The 24,517-nt window shown below is 47.3% G+C and overlaps 1 protein-coding gene across 3 annotated transcripts in view; it reads right to left on the minus strand.

The window, feature by feature from the left end:
• Positions 1–20,514, minus strand: part of DHPS (deoxyhypusine synthase) — a 32,608-nt gene extending 12,094 nt beyond the window's left edge. The window contains exons 1-3 of one of the 3 annotated variants that reach the window (XM_068274210.1): positions 20,464–20,514; positions 7,982–8,194; positions 5,720–5,833 (exon numbers count right to left, since the gene is read on the minus strand). In XM_068274210.1, coding sequence (XP_068130311.1) covers positions 5,720–5,833; positions 7,982–8,194; positions 20,464–20,472 — 336 coding nt within the window. In that variant the 5' untranslated portion in view covers positions 20,473–20,514. Of the gene's footprint in view, positions 1–5,719; positions 5,834–7,981; positions 8,195–15,328; positions 15,467–16,165; positions 16,223–20,463 lie in introns of those variants that run through there. The other 2 variants (XM_068274211.1, XM_068274209.1) reach the window with 2 other exon arrangements.
• Between the last annotated feature and the right edge of the window lie 4,003 nt (positions 20,515–24,517).

Consider the following 24,517-nt stretch of genomic DNA (forward strand, 5'->3'; position numbering starts at 1 on the left):
GGGTCATTGTCGTGCTGGAACACCCATCCACGACCCATTTTCAGTTTCCTGGCAGAGGGAAGGAGGTTGTCGTTCAGGATTTCACGATACATGGCTCCGTCCATTTTCCCGTTAATGCGATTAAGTTGTCCTGTGCCCTTAGCAGAAAAACACCCCCAAAGCAAAATGTTTCCGCCCCCATGCTTGACGGTGGGGACGGTGTTTTGGGGGTCATAGGCAGCATTTTTCTTCCTCCAAACACAGCGAGTTGAGTTAATGCCAAAGAGCTCTATTTTGGTCTCATCAGACCACAGCACCTTCTCCCAGTCACTCACAGAATCATTCAGATGTTCATTGGCAAACTTCAGACGGGCCTGCACCTGTGCCTTCTTGAGCAGGGGGACCTTGCGAGCCCTGCAGGATTTTAATCCATTGCGGTGTAATGTGTTTCCAATGGTTTTCTTGGTGACTGTGGTCCCTGCTAATTTGAGGTCATTCACTAACTCCTCCCGTGTAGTTCTAGGATGCTTTTTCACCTTTCTCAGAACCATTGACACCCCACGAGGTGAGATCTTGCGTGGAGCCCCAGAGCGAAGTCGATTGATGGTCATTTTGTGCTCCTTCCATTTTCGAACAATCGCACCAACAGTTGTCACCTTCTCTCCCAGCTTCTTGCTAATGGTTTTGTAGCCCATTCCAGCCTTGTGCAGGTCTACAATTTTGTCTCTGACATCCTTGGACAGCTTTTTGGTCTTTCCCATGTTGGAGAGTTTGGAGTCTGCTTGATTGATTGATTCTGTGGACAGGTGTCTTTTATACAGGTGACTAGTTAAGACAGGTGTCCTTAACCACCTTAGCGGTATGGACGAGCTCAGCTCGTCCATTACCGCCAGAGGGTGCCGCTCAGGCCCTGCTGGGCCGATTTACATGAAATAAAGAGCAGCACACGCAGCCGGCACTTTGCCAGCCGCGTGTGCTGCCCGATCGCCGCCGCTCTGCGGCGATCCGCCGCGAGCAGCGGCGAAAGAGGGTCCCCCCAGCCGCCTGAGCCCTGCGCAGCCGGAACAAATAGTTCCGGCCAGCGCTAAGGGCTGGATCGGAGGCGGCAGACGTCAGGACGTCGGCTGACGTCCATGACGTCACTCCGCTCGTCGCTATGGCGACGATCTAAGCAAAACAAGGAAGGCCGCTCATTGCGGCCTTCCTTGTTTATTCTGGGCGCCGGAGGCGATCAGAAGAACGCCTCCGGAGCGCCATCTAGTGGGCTTTCATGCAGCCAACTTTCAGTTGGCTGCATGAAATATTTTTTTTTTTATTTAAAAAAAACCCTCATGCAGCTGCCCTGGCGATCTTAATAGAACGCCAGGGTGGTTAATGAGGGTGACTAATTGAGTAGTAGTGTCTAACCACTCTGTGGGAGCCAGAACTCTTAATGGTTGGTAGGGGTTCAAAAACTTATTTCACTCAATAAAATGCAAACCAGTTGCTATCTTTTATTTAAGGTTATTTTTTTGATTTTCCTTTTGATGTGCTATCTGCCACTGTTAAAATAAACCTACCATTGAAATGATACTGTTCTGAGACTTTTCATTTCTTTGTCATTGGACAAACTAACAAAATCAGTGAGGGGTCAAATAATTATTTCCTCCACTGTATATGGATTCTGGTCTTATACAGTTACCCCCATTAATAAAATTCTTTAAACACAAATATTAGTTTCTCCCAGGGTACCATTATAGGGCTTGTTGGATGACACTTCCGCCTGGTAAGCACCCCCAATACCTGGTCAGATCACTGTGCTTCTATGCTCGTAAAGAAATACTTTGCACATGGAAACCTGATAAACCCCCTCCTTTAACTTTTGGAAACATACAATCATGAAAGCTCTATACCCCTTTACCGGCTAACATACAATAGCCATAATTGCCCTCAGAGATTTGACAAAATCTGGGCTCCTTGGTATAACAATGTAGAGGCACTGCCTACTGGTCCGGAAGATTAATTAAAAGTATTTCACTTCTTTATTTATCGCTGTAGACAACTTTTTAAGTCTATCCTCTAAATGGATCTTGGGTTCCCGAGGCTTGCACCGGAGATCTTTCTCTCTTTTTCTTCCTTCTTGTCTTTCTCTCCTTCTCTAACTAAACTTTCTCCCTCTTTGATTCTGTTTCCTAATCATCGATCTGGCTTGAAACAACCACGATTGTATGGAGCTGCACAGTGTTAATCAAGTGTTTTGATTCCTGCCTGACCTTAGTTTTATGGACTGATTTCTTATATATGATGTAACTTGTTGTACAAGCTTATATTTCAATCTTAATGGGTTACTCTCGCTATCTCACTCCTTGTATTTCCCTATATGCTGTATTGGTGATGACTTATTACTTTTATCTTTACTGTTCATGTTGTACTTGTTTGTTTTTGTTACTTGAAAATCAATAAAAATTGATGTGTAAAAAAAAAGAGATACAAACACCCCCAAACACAATGACTTATAGATGTGGCCCACTGCACCTTTAAATATCAGCAGCCTGCATATAGAATAGCAGTGCTTGCACCACCCATCCACCATCCACATACTGTAGATGCCAGTGAGCAGTCATTTGCTGGCTTCCAATCAAATTCTGCATCAGGTGACACTGTTGTCCAATTAGATGGCAGGTTGTCACCTGGCTAAGCTTCACTGTCTGGTGCACAAAGACGTTCCTTAGGCGTCACATGACTTAATGGCTGCTGCTAGGAGTTCTCCTCAGGCCATGATTGGGGGAATCAATACCTGGATTTGATGGAATGTTTTTCAACATTTTATGCATGTTTCGGCCCCCCAGCAGTCTGAAGTATGTTGACCCGGCCCTTGACCGTAAAGGTTTGGTGACCTCTGAACTAAGGTTTAAACCATTATGTTTTACTGAAGGACTAAAGAGCCAAAGTCCCTTTACTAAGTTCAGTCTATGTAGCAGCTCCGCCTTCTTAAAAACTGTAGATTTTTACATGGTTGGGGATTTGGCAAAAGAACTGGAGCATAAAAAAAATAAAAATTAACCTTTTACGAAGTTTAAAGTCATACTTCAGGCTCATGTTTTGTATTTTATTATCTGGCTTGCCAGCTCTGCTACCCTGACTTCCTGTGTGAATGTCAGATGCAGCCTGGCTGGACTGAACAGCAGTCTGTATTCTGTCCAGTCACCTGTGGGGGCATGCCATCATCGCCTAGTCAGGGAGGAGCTAGGAATTGGCACCAGCCAATCTTATTGTGAGCAGAGCACTAACCCCTACCCACAAAAGAAAGCAGAGGGAGGAGGTAGATGGAGTCTGGCTATGGCTCTGTGCAGAGGAAGAACTCCCACTCTGCTGGCAGCTCTGTGCACAGAACTCAGGGTCACATGATCGGCTCCTCCAAAGGCAATTTCTATGGAATGGCTGCATCATGTGTGAAAATGGTGTAAGCACCGGCTGAGTCCCCTATTCACTCTACCAAGAACAAAAAAATGCAGAAAGCCGAAGCTCAGGTACAAAATAAGATACTTACCTAAAGAGAGGAAAGCCTCAGGATCCTATTAAGGCTTCCCTCGCTGCTCTGTTTGTCGCTAATCATATCGGGGCCGCACAGCTCCTCTCCATGGCCGCGTAGTAGACACGTGAGCCCGCCCGCACATGCTCAGTAAGGTGGAGCCGCAGGCTCAGTGCTACTGCACATGCTGGCTCTCACATCTACTGAGCTGCCATTAATCAGGAAGAGGAACTGCGCGGCCTGGATGTGAAGGGGGCTACACTCAGCAACAGGGGAGCTGCGGACCACCAAGGGGAAACCTCAATAAGGTCCTGAGGTTCCCTCTCTTCAGGGTAATGGCCTATTTTGAACTCAAGCTTCGGCTCAGGATTACTTTAAAGGATACCCAAGATGACATGTGACATTATCAGATAGACATATGTATGTACAGTGCCTAGCACACAAATAACTAGGCTGTGTTCCTTTTTTTTTTCCCTTCCTCTGCCTGAAAGAGTTAGGTATGCAAGTGACAGTTTCTGTCTGGGTCGGGACCGGGTCGGACTATAGCATAACCCTCACTGATAAAGAAATTAAAGAGTTAAATATCAGGTATGTAAGTGGCTGACTCAGTCCAGACAGGAAGTGATTACAGTGTGGCCCTCACTGATAAGAAATTCCAACTTTAAAAACACTTTCATAGCAGAAAATGGCTTCTGAGAGCAGGAAAGAGATAAAAAGGATCAATAGTTCATAAATTTTAGCTCTTGCATACTTCAATGAATGTGTCATTGAGCAGAGACAATGAAACAGTTAAATCTTAAAAACTAGTTTTAAATATAAAATAAGACTGGGATATAAAAAAAGGGTCATTTTTAGGAGGAGGAGGATAGATACAATTGTTTATCTCAATTTATTTTCACCTCGGATGTCCTTTAACCTCCTTGCCGGTTATCCCGTGCTCAGCTCGGGGTAACCTGCGTAGGAGGATTTCTCAGGCCCCGCTGGGGCGTTTTTAACATTTTTTCTTTCCCTAGCACTTTGCTAGCTGCGTGTGGTACGCGATCGCTGCCGCTACCCGCTGATTCGCCGCGCCGAGCTGCCCCCCCCCCCCCCCCAGACCCCTGCGCAGCCTGGCCAATCAGTGCCAGGCAGCGCTGAGGGGTGGATCAGGATTCCCTCTGACGTCCCGACGTCATCCCGCCCCGTCTCCATGGCGACCGGGGAAGCCCAGCAGGAAATCCCGTTCCTAACGGGATTTCCTGCTTACTCTGATCGCCGGAGGCGATCGGAGTGGGTGGGGGGATGCCGCTGCTTAGCGGCTATCATGCAGCAAGCCCTGGGCTCACTACATGATTTAAAAATAAAAAATAAAAAGTGCTGCGCTGCCCCCTTGTAGCGGGAATTGGACCGGCAAGGGGGTTAAGGGTGAAAAACAAAGGTGCTCTGCAAACAAACCGCAAGCTTATAGCGGAACCCAAGATGAATTGACTCAAAGGATTTATAAATATATGGGGCTTCTTCCAGCCCGCTCTAGTCCATCTGCTCCCTCAATGTCCTCCTGGAGCCCGGGTGTCACGCTGTCGACCGTATCAAGTCTGCGACTTGGCTGTGCACGTGCCTTTCTTCATCCACAAGCCCCCCCCCCCAATCACACGTCCATCACTGGTATCGTTCTGCACAGTTCAGTAAGATTGTAACTGCGCTTGCACAGAACATTCCCAGCAACATGAGTGCGGTGGAGGGGTGCATATGCAGTGCCCTGCAACCCGGCGTGGGGTATTGGACTCACAGCGGAGGACGGCAAGGAAGCAGTCGGACTTACAGGGGGGTAAAAGTCCTTAATGCAATTCCTCTGAGGTGTACACACACTACATACTACCATCTGGAGCGCTAGATAAGCAAAGGGGAATTGCCTAGTGACTAAGATGGTATATACTGTAGTTCCAAAGAGAAAAAAAGAGAAAAAAAAAAAAAAAAAGTAGAAAAATGCCATATATAGATTCACACTTTAAGTTTTGTATAGTTTCACATTATCTCCATCAATATCCCATCTAGTCCAGACTCCTCACTGGGCCTAAGAACAAAGGTGGTCATGAAATACGGCAAATAGTACGACATTCATAAACCTCTCAGCCCTCCAAGGGAGAATAGTAAAATAAGTCGCTTATCTAGACATAGTTGATTTTCCTTTATAGTGGTTTATATTATCCCCAACAACATGTACACCGCATAGCGCTACTCATGCCTCACCATCTTGTGCTCCACCAGGTATCGGATTATCTCCCGAACGCCTGAGCTGATCATATTGGACGTGTATCCCAGAAAGATGGTGCATCCTCCAGGGGAAGAAAGCTTTGCCTCGATCTGCAAGATTAAACACATTATCATATAAACAGAATGTCAAAAAACTGGAAAGAGCTGTACAGCTGGCATCACATAATTAAAGATCTGTTTCCCAGCTTCTTAATACCCATTTAGTTATTGTACACCCCCCCTCCCCCCACCACCACTGCGGTCACTGAAAGCAGCCGTCCTGCGTTATAATGTGATATCCAGTTTCATCTATGAAGCCCAACAGTCATGAGAATAGACTATACGCTGCTTATAATCAGTGTAGGTTACATACCAAAGTTATCTACCATAAATGAAGCCTCATTTCCTGCACTCTGATGTCACTAAACAATCTGCTGGCAGCTTGAGAGCTCAGGTTAACACGGTTTCCAGCTACCAGAGGAAGATTTAAAGCAGATCTGAACTCAGAACATTCTACTCTGAAAAATATGCAACAGCATTTTAAGCTTTAAAGAAAAAAATGTCTTTGTTACAGCAGACACAAATCCTGAAATAATAAATCTGCACTGTTTCTACTTCCTGCTTTTTTTGTTAACATCCTGTGCTTTCAAATGAGCTTATCTGCCGTGGCAGTCAGGTGACACCGGGGAGAGTTCAAATTACAACTTGTGATTAGATACAAACGAGGGGGAAATAGGCTAAACTCTCTAAAGACATACAGGGTATATTTCTACGTTTTTCTTCTGTCCCGTGCAAGAGTTCAGGTTCACTTTAAAGGGAACCTGAAGTGAGAGGTATATGGAGGCTGCCATATTTATTTCCTTTTACAACAATACCAGTTACCTGGCTAGCCTGCTGATAATCTGCCTCTAATACTTTTAGCCATAGACACTGAACAAGCATGCAGCAGTTAAGGAGTTTCTGACATTCTCATATCTGACAAGGTTACATGCTTGAATCTGGCGTGATTCAGACACTACTGCAGTCAAACAGACCAGCAGGGCTGCCAGGCAAATAGATATGGCAGCCTCCATAGAAGAATAATGGAGGCTGCCATAGTTATTTCCTTCTAAGCAATACCAGTTGCCTGGCTAGCCTACTGATCCTCTGCCTCTAATACCTTTAGTCATGAACCCTGAACAAGCATGCAGATCTGATGTTTGACTAAATTAACCACATGCCTGATTTAGGTGTGTGCTTCAGACATTTCTGATATGTTAAAATGACTGGCAGGATGCCAAGCAATGGGTATTATTTAAAAGGCAATAAATATGGCAGCCTCCACATCCCTCTCACCTCAGGTGTCTGTTAAAGGGAACCAGAAATGAAGCACCCTTGTGTATTTTACCATATACATCAGTAAGAACATTAGAGAAAACAAACACTTACCATGCTCTCTGTTTTATCCTCACTGCTAAAAGTGTCTGTTATCAGGTGTGATAAGAATCCCGGACTGAGCATTCAGTCTGGTTTTGCAGGGAATAATTATAGCGGAGTCATTATAGCAGAGCCACAAGGGGGCAGACTTGGGCTTAAAAAGACACCAGAGAAGACAGACTCAGCTATAATCTTTCCGTAGCAAAGCCAGACTGAGTGCTCAGTCAGGGATTCTTATCAGAGGTGATAACAGTCAGATTAAAACAGAGAACAATGAAACAAAGAGCAGATTTGATGTTTATGGTCATGTTCCCACTGATTTATAAGGTAAAATACAAGAGGGTGCTTCATCTCTGGTTCTCTTTAAGGGCTATAGAGTCGGAGTAATTTGGGGTACCTGGAGTCGGTGGTTTCAATAAACTGAGGAGTCAGAGTCAGATGATTTTTGTACCCTCTCCAAAGCCCTGCTGTTAATGCCACCATTTAAGCAATCTCAGCCGGCCAAGGCTGCAAAATCTACAGTGCATCAACCCATTATAATGATGCCATAAAAGCAGTGTTCTCCACAGAATTTTTTTCCAGCCGGGTGGCATGAAAAAGTAGCTGGGTGGGGCGAGATGAGAGGATGCAGGGCTGGTGCTTCTCTGCACAACTCTGCTTACAGCATAGGAGGAGGTGAGCTGATGACAGCCGGGTGCTCACCAAAACTTGCCGGGTGGAACACCCGGCTAAAAGAGCCTGGGAAGAACACTGTAAAAGCATAATGTAATATCTATATTTGCTAGTATTTTCTGACCGAGGACCCCCGGATGTCCCGGTCAGGTTTGTCCATCACATTCTTACCATGTTGTTCACCTCTTGCACGGCTTGGCCGAGATGCCTAGCTTGAAAGCCAGTAGTCAAATAACTCTGGAGCAAAGCCTCGTAGTTGATTCCGCGATTGAAGTCATAACCTTTGACATGGGGTGTGTCCTCCGGAAGGGGGTCACTTGCCATGTACAATGCCTTCCTTGCGTCACTGCGCAATTCTTCTGCCATGGCGTTGTTCTCCTGGATCTGCAAGAGAAAATGGAATTCACTGAAAAAAAGTTGCCATTTACATTAGTCAACTCTGCATGAATTCAGAACCATGGACAGCATATAACAGGTGGTGCGGTGGCGTACGCGGGTTCTCTCTGGGCACTCTGGTTTCCTCCCACATCCCAAAAACATACAGATAAATTAACTGTCTTTACTCTAAATTGACCCTAGACTACAATGTACATACAAATAGGATAGGGATTAGATTGTACGCTCTTCTGAGTGACAGTTAATTTGCCTCTTCCTCTGCTGGTGTGCCTGTGTCTTCCTTGTACTTTTAGTGTCCTCCTGCTATCCCCTGCATCTTCCTCTTACCCCCAAGCCTCTGTGCCCCCGAGCTTCAGCTTATGAGGAAGAAGTACGGCAACTTGTGTTTCCACTGGAGCCAGTGGTCTCGCAGGCGGGACCATGGCTCTGTTATTTGGCCAATCATTGCACTCGCCGAGTAGCCATACTTTTTTTCCCCTAACTGCTGCTAGGCCTTACATTCGAGGTAGGGCTTATATCTTAAGCATGCTTGAACTTCCTGCAAGGTCTTACTTTCAGGGGATGTTTTAATTTCAGGGAAACGGTACAAAATAATAACAATATAACAGTGACCGATACCCTTCTCTGATTTCAGGACAGTAGACAGTGAACAAGAGTGTACCTATATGCTACTGTGATTTCAGGACCATAGACAGTGTACAAGAGTGTACCCTGTATGTTACTGGTTCACCATGAGCTTGCTGGGTAATCTGTAACCCTGTATGTTACTGTGATTTCAGAACCATAGACAGCATATAAGAGTGACCCATGCTCTTCTCTGATTTCAGGACCATAGACAGTGAACAAGAATGTACCTATAATGCTACGGTGATTTCAGGACCATAGACAGCATATAAAAAACGACCTTACTCTTCTCTGATTTCAGGACCATAGACAGTGTACCTATATGTTACTGTGATTTTAAGACCATAGATAAGTCAGAAACAGGCTGTCTGCATGTTGGTTTGGTGTGGCTCTGTAAAATGTATAATTCATAGGCTCACTATACACCAGCGGTTCTGGATGAGTGCCTGCTCTCAGGGGCATACAGAGATTATTCCCATATTCGGGAGTGATGCATGGGGTCTCCAAGTACTTCTGAAGAGGAGTGGCTCTGTACTGTGCATGCATGAGCATGGACTCAAGGGTGCGCGGTACGGAGCCAGTCATCTTCAGAAGTACTCGGAGATGATGCAGCTGGCGGGAAATTTGAAAGGGGAGGGGTGTTTCAGTGTCTAGGGGGCGGAGGAACGAAGGGACGCAGGGAGGAACAGGAAAGCACTAAGGGATCCAGAGCCTTCAACCCCCCCCCCCCCCCCCCTTAGGTGAGTATCTAACTTTTTGTTTTAATAGGTTACAGTTGCTAAATATAATTTTGCCTTTTACCTCTACAGCAGCCACTCTAAAAAACACACCAGAAGCGATCACAATGGGCTCTATTCACAATCAGGCATGCGCTAAAAGATTTTTTCACTGCTAAATCACTGCCAGCATTCACTAAAATTTTCCGCATGTTTTCCACATGTGGGTATATTTTGCGTGAAAAAAAGTGCGGCAACAGCCACAAACATGCATTAAACATGCGCAAAGAAGTAGCATTAAAAAAATTGTCCCCCTAAAAATGTTCTAAGTCCACCAAACAGCACTTAAGCCTCCAGACTCAATTTAAGGTCAATGGGAAGCAAAATGCATCACCAGCTACTTGTAGGCGATAAAAAAAAATAAATAAATAAATAAATTAAAAAAAAAAAAAAAAAAAAAAAAAAAAAAAAAAATCGGTACTTAACCACCCTGGCGTTCTGATTAAATCGCCAGGGTGGCTGCGGGAGGGTTTTTTTTAAATAAAAAAAAAACTATTTCATGCAGCCAACTGAAAGTTGGCTGCATGAAAGCCCACTAGAGGGCGCTCCGGAGGCGATCTTCCGATCGCCTCCGGCGCCCAGAATAAACAAGGAAGGCCGCAATGAGCGGCCTTCCTTGTTTTGCTTATATCGTCGCCATAGCGACGAGCGGAGTGACGTCATCGACGTCAGCCGACGTCCTGACGTCAGCCGCCTCCGATCCAGCCCTTAGCGCTGGCCGGAACTTTTTGTTACGGCTACGCTGGGCTCAGGCGGCTGGGGGGACCCTCTTTCGCCGCTGCTCGCGGCGGATCGCCGCAGGGCGGCGGCGATCAGGCAGCACACGCGGCTGGCAAAGTGCCGGCTGCGTGTGCTGCTTTTTATTTGATGTAAATCGGCCCAGCAGGGCCTGAGCGGCAGCCTCCGGCGGTGTTGGACGAGCTGAGCTCGTCCAGACCGCTCAGGTGGTTAAAGTGAATGGGAACCGCATTTAAAAAAAATGAGATAGATACTTACCCAAGGAGAGGGAAGGCTCTGGGTCCTATAGAGCATTCCGGCTCCTCTCCTGGTCTCCTTGTTCCAGTGCTGGCTCGCCCGGTAGCAGTATTTGACTAATTTAGTCAAATACTGCTTTACCCGGCTGAAGGAGGCTTCAGAAGTCTTCAGGGAGCCAGAGTGCTCCTGAAGAAGGGCGACCCTGTACTGCACCTGCGCAAGCACGCTCTCTTGCACGCTCTCTTGCACGCTCACGTGTGTGCAGTATGGAGCCGCAGGTCTTTGGGAGGACACGGCTCCCGAAGACTTCCAAATACCCTTTTGTCGGGGGATTGAAACGGGGGGGAGCCAGCACAGGATAGAGAGCACCAAGAGAGGAGATGGAAGGCTCTATACAACCCAGAGCCTTCCCTCTCCTTAGGTAAGTATTTGCTTCATTTTTTTTAAATGCGGTTCCCATTCCCTTTAAGGCAGAAATAATGCGCCCCCGGTTTCTTTTATTTGGATCTTTTGCGGAAATTACAGGCGAAAAATCTTTCAGAAGTACACAATGGCGAACTTTCGGCCAAAGTTTTTCGCATACTATTTTACAGCATGCGGTAAGTCATTGTGAATAGAGCCCAATCAGGGTTGGACCAAACTATGCCAGGGCAGCCAGAATGGGTTGCACAGCAGATGCGCTGTAGCCGCTCTAGCGACCAATTGAAGGCCTTTCCTATCTCATTAACGTGTAGGTCAGGAATGCCCAATGCAATTACACAATGGAAATTCCTCTATATAGTGCAAAAAGAGTGTGTAAATGGGCCCAAAGAAAGCATGGTCTGTTACACATGCTCTATATTTACAAAGTTCCCCAACCCTGTCCTCAAGGCCCACCAACAGTACATGTTTTGCAGAAAACCACAACCATGCACAGGTGGGCTAGTGTCTCAGCAGAGCTGATTAAAAGGATACCACAGCTGAGAAACAAGTTTGCTGCAGTATGTGGGGGGTTAAAAGTACATACCATTAGCCGGTCCTGCCCCCCTCCGTCTGCCGCCGTTAGTCTCATATAGGTCCTGGTGTCCTGCGACTTGATTAACCCCCCCCACCAGGACATACTGCGCCCTGTGTGCGCAGTATGTCTTCCCCTCTTCACTTCTGGCCCGGCGCACGGTGAGCGGCTCAGAAGCACGCTGGCTCCTCCGTCTAGTCTGGGCTGCGTGTGCGCTCCATTACACCAAGCATCACATGCTAATCATGTGACACTTGGTGTAATGGAGCGCACATGCAGCCCGGACTAGACGGAGGAGCCAGCGTGCTTCTGAGCCGCTCGCTATGCGCCGGGCCAAAAGTGAAGAGGGGAGGACATACTGCGCACACAGGGTGCAGTATGTCCGGGACAAAGGTCAAGCAAGTCGCAGGACACGGAGACCTATATGAGACTAACGGCGGCAGACGGAGAGGGGCAGGACCGGCTAATGGTATGTACTTTTAACCCCCCACACACTGCAGCAAACTTGTTTCTCAGCTGTGGTATCCTTTAACTTCCTCTGTGGATTTTCACATAACATGCACTGCTGGTGGCCCTTGAGGACAGGGATGGGGAACACTGCAGTCTATAAAGCAATCCAACACTGTCAGTATAAAAAAAAAAAAAAAAAGGGCACTGTAGTGACATATAGCAGAATGCAGTAAATTATTCAGGACACCCACTTTTAATTTACCGTACTAATCCTGGTTTCCACATGAGAAACACTTCCTATAGCTATATATTGGTATGTAGCCCCGCCCTCCCAGTGATGCTTAGCCTAGGTCAGTGATGGCTAACCTTGGCGCTCCAGCTGTGGTGGAACTACAAGTCCCATGAGGCATTGCAATACTCTGACAGCTCTAAGCATAACTCAGGGAGGCAGAGGCATGATGGGATTTGTAGTTTTGTCACAGCTGGAGAGCCAAGGTTAGCCATCACTGGCCTAGGTTGCTTAGCCATGTGGAATTCTCAGTGCTAGTCTACTTTAGGTGGCACAACAGGAAAACTCATAGGGAAATTCAGCTAACATGATTGGATGAACAACACCCTCTCGAACTACTAGGTTTCTAATGGGTTATAGTAAACTAGTAGACCTAAGCCTGTTTAAAAGCGGGCTCTAGGTCTGTGTTGGAACGCCCCCTCGCTACCCTGTGAGTTCGGCCTAACGAGGTCGGCCTCTGCAGCGGAGGGGACCGGGTGCCAGCAGCTGATAGCGGACATCACACACGCACCCCACATGTTATTTGTCTGTAGTCACATGCAACTCGATGTACAGAAATGCGGCAGAGACTCAGCAGACAGTGTAAAAGGTAAAGTATATTTACACAGGCATCGGGAGGGTACAATTGGAGGCACGGTGTTCCATCACTTTGTCATTTACAATTATCACACACATTTACCGCCCCGCATCTGATCAACAACGTCAGCCTGAGATTTCCCAGCATGTCTCACCGATACATCCCACCAATTTCTGCATGAAATTGGTGAAATCAGGCAGGCTCTTGGCAGAGCGATAGTCTACTTTAGGGGACACAGCAGGAAACCTCATATGGAACAGTTCTCCAATCACAGCACCCTTTACTGCAGTTGTGATTGGCTGAATAGCATGGGTGTAGTTTACTACAACCTAACTGAACCCTAGAGAAAGGGGGAGCAGTCCATCCAATCAATTCACATCACTTTCCTATGTGGTTTCCTGCTGGGTCCACTAGACTAGCGCCTTTGGCGGCACAGATTTTCATCCAATTCAATAATTATGAGCTTGAACGGTTGCCTGGTACACACAGTACAATTTTCCATCATATCTATGAGTGATCTGATAAGCAGTTGTATCATGTGTAGACGTCCAAATTGTTCCTAATCAATAATACGATCAATTTTGCGGTGATAACTACCCAAAATCTAGAAATTCTGATCAATCCATCAATCAGATGGAACATTGTACCCTGTGTACCCAGCTTAACCACTTGCCGACCGCGCACTCATAACGCGCGTCGGCAAAGTGGAAGCTGCAGGACCAGCGACGCAGATCTGCGTCGCCGGCTGCAGGCTAATTAATCAGGAAACAGCCGCTCGCGCGAGCGGCTGCTTCCTGTCAATTCACGGCGGGGGGCTCCGTAAGTAGCCTGCGGGCCGCCGATCGCGGCTCGCAGGCTAAATGTAAACACAAGCGGAAAAAATCCGCTTTGATTACATTTGTACAACTCTGCTAACAGTAGCAGCGTTGTACCAGATCAGCGATCCCCGGCCAATCAGCGGCCGGGGATCGCGGTCACATGACAGGCAGGAGCCTGTTAGAGGCTGCACAGGACAGATCCGTTCCTGTGCAGCCTCCGATCTCCGGGGAAGGGAGGGAGGAGAGGGGGAATCCTGCGTGGAGGGGGGCTTTGAGGTGCCCCCCCCCGCCAGCCACACGCAGGCAGGAGCGATCAGACCCCCCCCAGCACATCATCCCCCTAGTGGGGAAAAAAGGGGGGCGATCTGGTCGCTCTGCCTGGTGTTTGATCTGTGCTGGGGGCTCTAGAGCCCACCCAGCACAGATCAGCAAAATCAGCGCTGGTCCTTAAGGGGGGGGGGGGGGGGGTAAAGGCTGGGACATCAAGTGGTTAAAGAGATTATGAAACATAAAAAGTGCCCCTAGGAGGTACTTACCTCCCATGTCCTCCGTCCCACAGTGGTCTCGCTGGGCCCCTCCAAAACCACAGCCAACAATTTGTCGTGCTGTGGCGCAGTAGCACCTGCAATATTTACCTTCCCCAGCTCCAGCACAATAGCGGCTCCCCGATGGGCTAAGGTGGAAATAGCCAATCCCAATCGGGTCCACAGTAGAGCGGTCCCGATTGGGATCGGCTAATTCCGCCTTAGCCCACCCAAGCTGAGAGCCGCTACTGCGCTGGAGCCAGAAAGTTAAATATTTGCATGCCCGCCATTCGGGGACATCTAGCGCTGCCACGTGGGACAGAGGACGACTGTGGAAGCCTCAATAGGATCCAGAGGCTTCCCCCTCCGGAGGTAAGTAACCCCCAGGGGCACTTTTTTTAAAGTGAACCCAGCCACCCTGTGCTTGTGCTGTCTTCGTACGATTTTCCAGTTCCCTGCCGCAGTAAGTTTAGTTTCTGAACGGCTGGCCAATCGATGGCCAGTGCGCCTGTGCGCATCCTCACTCATGTCGCTGTTATGCTGGGCATACACGGGTCGATGCGCCCTTATCAATCAAGCCGCTCGATCTCCGCGGGCGGACTACAGCGGGAAATCAAGCGGAAGATAAGGAAGCGCCCGTGGGGACGAGCGGGAATCGATCCGGACGGCGGCGTTGACGCAGCAGGAGTTGATCCGGCGGCTTATCGAGTATGTAATGTATTTCCAGCATTAGCGTACTGCAAGGCCCAAAAGGGCTGGTGGAAGCCCCCCAGGTAAGTGAAACTTTTTGTTTCATTTGGGTTTAGGTTTCCTTTAAGTCGAGTGATGTATGGCATTGGCCACCTTCACACTGACAAAGCAAGAGTGAACTGGGACACTCATACACCGGAGGAGGGAGCTGCTGCGCAGGCAGGAAGGGTATCAGCTCAGAGCTCCCGGCAGCCAGGGGATGATGGTGATGAAAGGCTGATAATGACAAAGCGCTCCACAGTAAACCCAGCCTCCCCCACGCTGGCACTAGACGGACAGTGAGCAGCCGGACACACCTATGACACCGGAAACTGCCCGCCACGCGAGTAAATATAACTCACTAACCTCCGTGCCCGGCATCAACAGCAAGTGCGGGGTGCACTACGGAAGCCGAGGGAGACAAATCTCTGCGCGAATACAGCGTGCTTCTCCTTTGCTTTTTTTTTCTTTCTGCCCAGGCAGAGAGGACTGTGTAGCCACGCCTCTTGTGGGCGGATACGACGTGTAGCAGTCTAGCAGAGCTGATGGCTCACTCACCGGCGCGCTCCCGAGTCCCGCGCTTGGTGAGAAGAGGTGCGCGTTCACAAGTCTGTATGTTCTGTAGAGATGGGAAGTTCGGATCTTTTCAATGATCCGGATGATTCGAATCGGATCATTGAAGAGATCCGGATCTTTGATCCGAATCTCGGCTCATTTTACTACCGGAAGCATTCGGGGTGAAATGAACAGCAGGACAGGTCTGTGGACAGGAGAAGGGGAGGGGGGTGGACACACAGAGACGGGGAGAAGATGGACAGAGGGCAGGGAGTGGACAGAGAAGGGAGGAGGGACGAGCAGAGAGCAGAAATGTTTGCACGTAATACCCACATGCTGAAGTCATATGCTTTACATGTATTTCACCTATATGTTCATCTGTGTACTTTGAAAGAAAAGGTCGCACAGTGAAAGAAAGCATTCCCAGAAGATAAGTGCAGCTGTTTAGTGCCGAGTGCAGGAGGATTATATTGCCTTTCAATCACACTGTCTGCAAAGTTACTGAGCTGAGCTGAGCCAAAAGCTTCCAATGTGATCACTGTGCAGCACCACGGAACAGCCAGCCTATAATGGGCAGCACATTGCAGCCAGTATGTGTGCTCTACACACATCTGGCAGTGGCACCCATGCCCCCTCTCTCTCATCTACCTGTCTCCCTGCAAGGCTGGCTCCTCTCCAACTCAGCAATCCATCCCTGCTCTGCTTCCCGAACCCCGCTGCCCGCTGAGAGGGGGCGTGTCGCTCCTGGCCCCGCCCCTTTTGCGATCCGAATCGTTCATTTTGATGATTCGGATGATCGACTCATAAAATAGATTCGGATCAAAGATCCGAATCGTTCATGATCCGGACAACACTAATGTTCTGTAACTATATCCTATCTTATAACTGTCTTCTTGATTACTCATTTCGTATGCTGCTAGACCTTATGTACAAATCTTTATGAATACACAAGTATTAATTGACTAAAAAGCTTGGTGTAATTGCCTTCTTAAAACAAGGACATTTGCAATAATTCAGTTATAAATGAACATTTGTGGTTACCCACAATGCACACCTACTAAATATGCAAATTATCCCTTTCCGCCCTTGTTAAGCCAAGCAAGCAAGCATCCAGAACCGCTGGTTTATAGCAAGCCTATAGCTAAAAAGTGTCTACATTTTAGTGCTAAACAGTGTCTATTCTCTGAGGGCCCATTTACACTTGCTGATCGCAAAACGCGAGCGATTTTGCTAGCGTTTTGCTCTGACGTATTTTTGGCGATTAACGCCAAAAAAAATCACACCTGGCGATTTTTTAGCGATCGCGTTTTGCGCTTCTATAGCACTAAAACGCGTTCGCCGGGAAATCGCCTGAAAATGGTGCAGACTACGTGTTTGCGTTTAGCATTTTTGGGCGATTCGCCCAAATGAGAACGGGTCCATAGACTTGTATTACCCTAGCGCTTTGAAAAGCGCTAGCGTTTGAGCATTTTGCCGAAATTGCCAGCAAAACACTCAAGTGTGAATGGGCTCATTCAGATCTAGGGGCGTTTTCGGCCTTTTTTCAAGCGCAGTCGATTTTCAAAATTGCCCGCAAAACCCTTGTGCAATGAATCTCCATGAGAAGGTTCATATCAGCGCGTTTCGTCCGTTTTGCTGACGTTAGGAAGTGAAATCTTTGCCCTGTAAAAGAATAAATACAATGTATTTATTCTTAAAAACGTGAACACAATCACCGGATAAAAACAAAAAACGATTTGTGAGCATTTCGCGTTATTCCTATACCTTCCATTGTAGCAAAATCGCCCCGAAAAGGGTACATGCAGCTCTTTGCTGAGTAGAAATCAATGCCCTGATATGAACTATCCCATAAGGATTCATTGCACAAGCGATTTCAGGGCGTTTTTTAAAAATCATGCCCTCAGTGTGAGCCAGCCCTTCCTGATTATTTTGCTTGTAAATGTGATGAAAGGTTATTTTATCAAGTTAGTTGATAAATATGTCATTTATGAAAAGTTTTGTGAATAGAGCCCATTGGGTGTTAATCCTAGGCTGATTAGCCATGCGGAATTGTCGCCCCTCCCCCATTGCATTCTGGGAGACCATGTATATTTTGTACTGGCTTCAGAACCTTCAGTAACCAAACATTCCGCAGCGATCATCTGACAGCACTAAAGATGTCGCCGCCTGTGATAAATTTCACAATGTAATGCTGGGGATACACGGTACGTTTCTGTACCGTGTATCGGCCAGCTGATAATATTCAGCTGGCCCGATCAAGCCACTCGGCCCGCGCCCGCTCGATTACCGCCGGCGGACAATTTTATTTATTTATTTAAGTATTTATATAGCGCCAACATATTACGCAGTGCTGTACAGAGTATATATTGTCTCTTCACTAACTGTCCCTTAGAGGGGCTCACAATCTAGTTCCTACAATAGTCATATGTCTATGTATGTATCGTGTAGTGCATGTATCATAGTCTAGGGCAGGCATGGGCAAACTCGGCCCTCCAACTGTTACGGACGGAACTACAAGTTCCACAATGCATTTGCCTTTATGAGTCATGACTGTGGCTGTCAGACTCCTGCAATGCATTGTGGGACTTGTAGTTCCTTAACAGCTGGAGGGCCAAGTTTGCCCATGCCTGGTCTAGGGACAATTTAGGGGGAAGCCAATGAACTTATCTGTATGTTTTTGGAATGTGGGAGGAAACCGGAGTGCCCGGAGGAAACCCACGCAGACACGGGGAGAACATACAAACTCATTGCAGATGTTGACCTTGCTGGGATTCGAACCGGGAACCCAGCGTTGCAAGGCAAGAGCGCTAACCACTACGCCACCGTGGTAGGGAATCGAGCGGCTGATAAGGACCGCCGGCGGGGACGAGCGGGAATCGATCCGCGCGGACGAGCGGGGACGTGGCTGGAGTCGATCTGGCGGCTAATCGGCCGCCGGATCGACCCATCTAAGCCAGGCATTAGGGCCCTGACACACCGGAGAGCATTTTACGGGTCGTTTCCATCTAAAAAAATGCTTCCATTGACTTGCATTAAAGAGAACCAGAGGTGGGGATCCTACAAAGAAATCTATACACAGAGGCTGGGCCTGGCTATAGTGCGCAGCCTCTGTTGCTAGTTGAATCCCCCTGAAGTGCCCCCTGCGCTCCGCTCTCTCCCATAAATTACGGCAGCGCTGTTTACCTTACTAATGTCACTCACGCCGCTCCTCCTGCAGAGCGCCGGTCCCCGCCCGCGTCCCTTCCCTCCAATCAGCGGCGAGGGAAGGGACGTGGGCGGGGACCGGCGCTCTGCAGGAGGCGTGGGAGCGGCATGAGTGACACTAGTGAGGTAAATACAGCCCGCTGCGACACGCTGCGTGTCGCCAGCGCGGCTGTAATTTATGGGGGAGAGCGGAGCGCAGGGGGGACTTAGCGGGGATTCAACTAGCAACAGAGGCTGGGCACTATAGCCAGACCCAGCCTCTGTGTATAGATTTCTTTGTACGATCCCCACCTCGGGTTCTCTTTAAAATCTTGGTAAAATCGCCACAATTTTAATGCAAATCAATGAAAGCGTTTTTTTTTTCATTACGAAAACGACTCGCAAAACACTCTCCGGTGTGCCAGGGCCCTAAATCAGGGACAGGAAAGACTTTGCAATGCACAAACACTGACTAAATAATTTATAAGTTAATATTTAAAAAAAAATGCTAATTACGTTATTTTCCCCACAGTTCCTCTTCAATAGCTTTTATTCCCGACAGATTCGATTTAAATATAAGGACTCATCCAGACTAAATGGGCCCTTACACTGGCCGATTTCATCCATTGGTCGACGGCCGGTTCGACTGCTCTGATCGAATCGGCTAGAAATCGATGCAGCAGGAAGCATGGTCAATCGGCAGATCTATAATCGTATGGCCACCTTAATAATTCCTATTTCTGGACCAGACAAATGACAGACTGCACTGACTCTGGGGATTGGACCATGCCCACTCTAACAACCACCTTTTACCTTCTATGGCTGCTGTATTTTAATTTTAATACAGTCCTAAGGTACCCATACACTTATAGATTTGCAGCAGATTCGACTATCAGATAGATTCTTGTCAGATGCCTGTCAAGTGGAATCTGACAGGAATCTATCTGATGTGTGCCACACACTAGGAACAGATTTCCAATAGATTTCAGAATGAAATCTGTTGAAAATCCATCGAAATGCATTGCTGCACTATTCAATCCAATACAATTGCTATGGGTCATCGATCTGCCGCCAGCAGCCTATCGACCTAGATTTTCCATCCAGACTGATCGACTAAATTGATCAAAATTGTTCAGAAATCGATTGGTCGATCGATCATATTGCCTGCTGCATCGATTTCAAGCTAATTCGATCCGAGCGGTCAAATCGGCCGTATATCGATGGCAGAAATCGACCAGTGTATGGGTACCTTTATATTTCCCAGGAGTAACAACTTACGCTTCAGTAGCATGTAAAGATAGATCATAAAACACAGTTATTATGTCACTGTCCTGCCTGTAAAGATTCCATATCAAAGAGGTGCCACCACACGTCCAACTTAATTCACAACCATCCGCACAACATGACCAACCACACAACAAGTTGTTTACAGTATGTACACACACGCCAACCAACTAAACAACCAACTCACTTAAATACTATGTGCGCAAGCTAAGTGACAAACTAAACAGCATGTCCGCATTCAAAAACAACAAAGTTGTTCAAAAGACTTGTACACACGTTCCAACCTGCATGATAGTTGGTCAGATTGATCCTCCGGATTGGATCTGGCAAACAACTTGTTATCAGTTGGTCATCTGGTTGTTTGCCAGCCATACACACACCCAATCTATTTTCCAACAGACAAGTTTGGAAGATAGCTGGACAGATTGTTGGTACGTGTGTATGAGCTTTGAAACATGGTCTTCTGGTGTCTCACTCACCTCAGTCATGTTGGGAGGCTTCTGGTCTGCTCACTGCTCAGGCTGAACTGGCAATGCTGAGATGAGGATCGTTTGGGTTTTTTCCCCAATTAAATACTGTCATCCCTCCGCCCCCTTGTCATCTTTCCATCACTAATGTAACCTCTTCGCCCCCAGGCTGTGAACTGTAAACTGGAGCGAGGAGAATTACAAGTTAGACATGCATCCTCTCTCAGAAGGGGAGGATCAGTGTCTGCAAATATTACATTCCACCACTGGTTGGGCTGGGGCTACATGTGATGTGGCCACAGGGCAAAATATTGCCAAAAGTGCTTACACACATGCACTTTATTGACATCCCGCTCTTAATCTGGAGGCTTTAATATGGAGTTGGTCAACTCTTTGCAGCTAAAACAGCTATAACTCTTCGGGAAGGCTTTCCACGAGGCCTCTGACCTAGCGCTTCTTTCCTATACTTTCCTAATTCCTATACTTAAAGGGGTTCTGTGGAGGGGATCAAAAGCCAAAATCGAACACTTACCTGGGACTTCTATTGGCTCCCTGCAGCTGTAATGTCACGCGCAGTCTTCCTCCGAACCTCAGTTCCCCGCCGCCTGTCCTGGTCTAATATTCGTCTAAATAGACAAATAGTGCTCGCTCCTGTGCGCGTCATCAGGAGCTTACTGTGCAGGCGCAGTACAAAGTTTTCTTGTACTGCGTCTGCGCAGTAATCTCACAGTGACGGACGTGGCCACGGCTGTGCAGCTGCAGTTGGATTACATGACGAATTAAACTAGGAGCGGTGGCGGGGCACAGAGGATCAGAGGAGGACGTGACAGCTGCAGGGAGCCGATAGAAGCCCCAGGTAAGTGTCGGATTTTGTCTTTTTAATCCCCTCCTTAGAACCCCTTTAACATTGAGTCTGAATCGCCTCAGAATTCAGCTGAAATGCTGCAGTGCCCGCGTTTGCGTTTCGGAGAAAATCACATTGCTCTGGTGTGATCCATCCCATTCAAATACATTAGCAGTTAAAGTGCTTTTCAAAAGCGCTCAGAAGAGCTCTTGGTGTGCACCAGCCCTTACAATTTGCATTGTACTTAGTGATATAAGGCCTGGATGCAGCTGCTTGGCCGTGGAACGCACTAAGAGGCTCTAGCAGGACGTTTTTATAAGTCAGGTTGTCATGAAGTGGTTAAAATACAGTGGGATGCGAAAGTTTCGGCAACTTTGTTAATCAATTCACCATAATTTTCCTGTATAGATCGTTGGTTGTTACGATAAAAATGTCAGTTAAATATATCGTATAGCAGAAATTTCAACATGAAGAACAATATAGTCCTACCATAGGTGCTTGGATGGCAGTGGGTGCTGGGTGTGATACGGGCAGCCTGACGGCCGTTTCGCACGGCGGTGCTTCTTCTTGAGGCTCAACCACGCCGGCACGCAGCATCAGCCAGGTTTTTATTTCCTGGATGTAATCGGCGAAGGGCGGGCCTACGTCCGCCTGTCACGTCATCGCCTACTAGTGCTCAGCTGGGCCAATACCTCGCGCGACCAATACAGGAAGCGCGAGTAGGAGGTCGCATAGGAATGACGCATTACGCATCATCAGTATCCGGGCAGAACAGCCGTCCTGCGAGAACACGCCTTACTAGTCTAAGCCGACTGACGTCGGCGTGACGTATACTGTAAACAAAGGCTGGTGTATTCCCCAGCCAATCCGCGTGTCTCTAGATGCGATATGCGTCTTCCACGGCTTGCTTAAGAAAGGTGAAAAAAGGGAAAGGGGGTGAGATCCAAATAGTGTAATCAGTGAGAAAAGAGGAGGAAATAGGAAAATAGAAATGAGGGTAAAAGATGCAAGATAAAGAAGCAAGTCTTGCAACGTAGACTGGGCGGTGTGTCAGCTTCGGTACCGCTCTAAACCAGAGCGATACGTCTGCCGGCACACATACGATCGAGGAGAGGGAGGAGAAAACCCACATGGTTGGTCCAAGCACCAATACCACTATAAGACAAATACAAATCAATAAAACAGCCCCTGATATATATCATGATATAAATAACAAGCATAAAATTCAATATCAAAAATATCAGGAATGATCAAAGTACCAGTATTGCACGACAGTAAAGACTATCTATAAACTAGCAGCATAGTCCAAAACATTCACGAATCCATTACCAATCTCCCCCAGTCTGGTCAGGAGTCTAGGAAGCATGCAAGATCATTATGGTCATTAAATCCCAGGGGACCCATAGCTTCACTATTAATTATGATCAGGGATTCCCTGCGAAGAAGGAGACGTGCCCGATCCCCTCCCCTCGAGGGGATATTAACCTGAGTGAGTCCACAAAATTGCAGGACTGCTGGATTACTGGCATGTACCTCACGCACATGTTCAATTAGCCTTGGGGCCCCCTTCCCATTCTCAATGGAGCGCCAATGCTCCTGAATTCTTTCTTTCATGGGACGAGTGGTCTTGCCTACATAGAAACGGCCGCAGGGGCACCACAGGGCATAGACCACAAACGGTGTGTTGCAAGTAATAAGCTCCCGCACTGTCCAATCAAATGCACCAAGATGGTACACTGTACCTGTCCTCATAAACTGACAGTGAGAGCAGTGTCTGCACCTGTGGTTCCCCCTCGGCCGTCCCCTCTGCAGCCAATTTTCCACTCTTTCAGACCTAAATTCACTCTAGTGGGGGCACGTCTAAAGGCGATCAACGGGGATGCGGGCAGGATCTCCCTCAAGGCAGGGTCCCTGATAAGCAAAGACCAGTTTTTCTCAATGACCCTCCTCACCTGATGTGCCATATGTGTATACTCAAAAGTGAGGGGGATTAGACCCTCTGATTTGGAGTTCTTAGGGCTCCATAGAAGATCCCATCCAAGCACCTATGGTAGGACTGTATTGTTCTTCATGTTGAAATTTCTGCTGTGTGAACTCACATTTTTGAGCACAAGTCCACAATAAATGCGCAATTTTTCATATGCAGTGCCGGATGTTTTTCAATCTTCCTTGGGACAATGATATGCTGTATAGTTACGTCATCCTGAGCACGCACTTGATACATAGGTGCTTACTGACATAGTCAATCCCAATATATCCAGTGCAATTTCCTCAAGCAGTGCCGACTGTTTCTTTTTTTCTTTTCCTACGTGGTTTAAATATATCGTATAGGAGGCACACACAGTGATATTTGAGAACTGAAATTGAGTTTATTGGATTTACAGAAAGTGTGCAATAATTGTTTAAACAAAATTGAAATGAATATTTAGTAGATCCTCCTTTTTCAGAAATGACAGCCTCTAAATGCTTCCTGTAGGTTCCAGTGAGAGTCTGGATTCTGGTTGAAGGTATTTTGGACCATTCCTCTTTATAAAACCTCTCTAGTTCATTCAGGTTTGATGGCTTCCGAGCATGGACAGCTCTCTTTAACTCACACCACAGATTTTCAAATATATTCAGGTCTGGGGACTGAGATGGCCATTCCTGAACGTTGTACTTGTTCCTCTGCATGAATGCCTTTTTGTTGGATTTTGTTGTTGGTCTTTGTTGAAAGATCCAACTCCAGCGCAGCCTCAGCTTTGTCACCGATTCCTGGACATTGGTCTCCAGAATCTGCTGATACTGGGTGGAATCCATGCATCCCTCAACTCGGACAAGATTCCCAGTCCCTGCACTGGCCACATAGCCCCACAGCATGATGGAACCACCGCCATATTTTACTGTAGGTAGCAGGTGTTTTTCTTGGAATGCTGTGTTGTTTTTCCTCCATGCATTATGCCCAAATAACTCAATTTTAGTTTCTTCAGTCCACAGCACCTTTTTTCAAAATGAAGCTGGCTTGTCCAAATGTGTTTTAGCATAACTCAAGCGTCTCTGTTTGTGCTGTGGGCGGAGAAAAGGCTTCCTCTGCATCACTTTTGTATACAGCATCTCCTTGTGTAAAGTGCGCCGAATGGTTGAACAATGCATAGTGACTCCATCTGCAGCAAGATGATGTTGTAGATCTTTAGTGCTGGTCTGTGGGTTGACTCTGACTGTTTTCACCATTCGTTGCTTCTGTTT

The sequence above is a fragment of the Hyperolius riggenbachi genome, chromosome 3, assembly GCF_040937935.1.
Source record: "Hyperolius riggenbachi isolate aHypRig1 chromosome 3, aHypRig1.pri, whole genome shotgun sequence".
Taxonomy (NCBI): Eukaryota; Metazoa; Chordata; class Amphibia; order Anura; family Hyperoliidae; genus Hyperolius; species Hyperolius riggenbachi.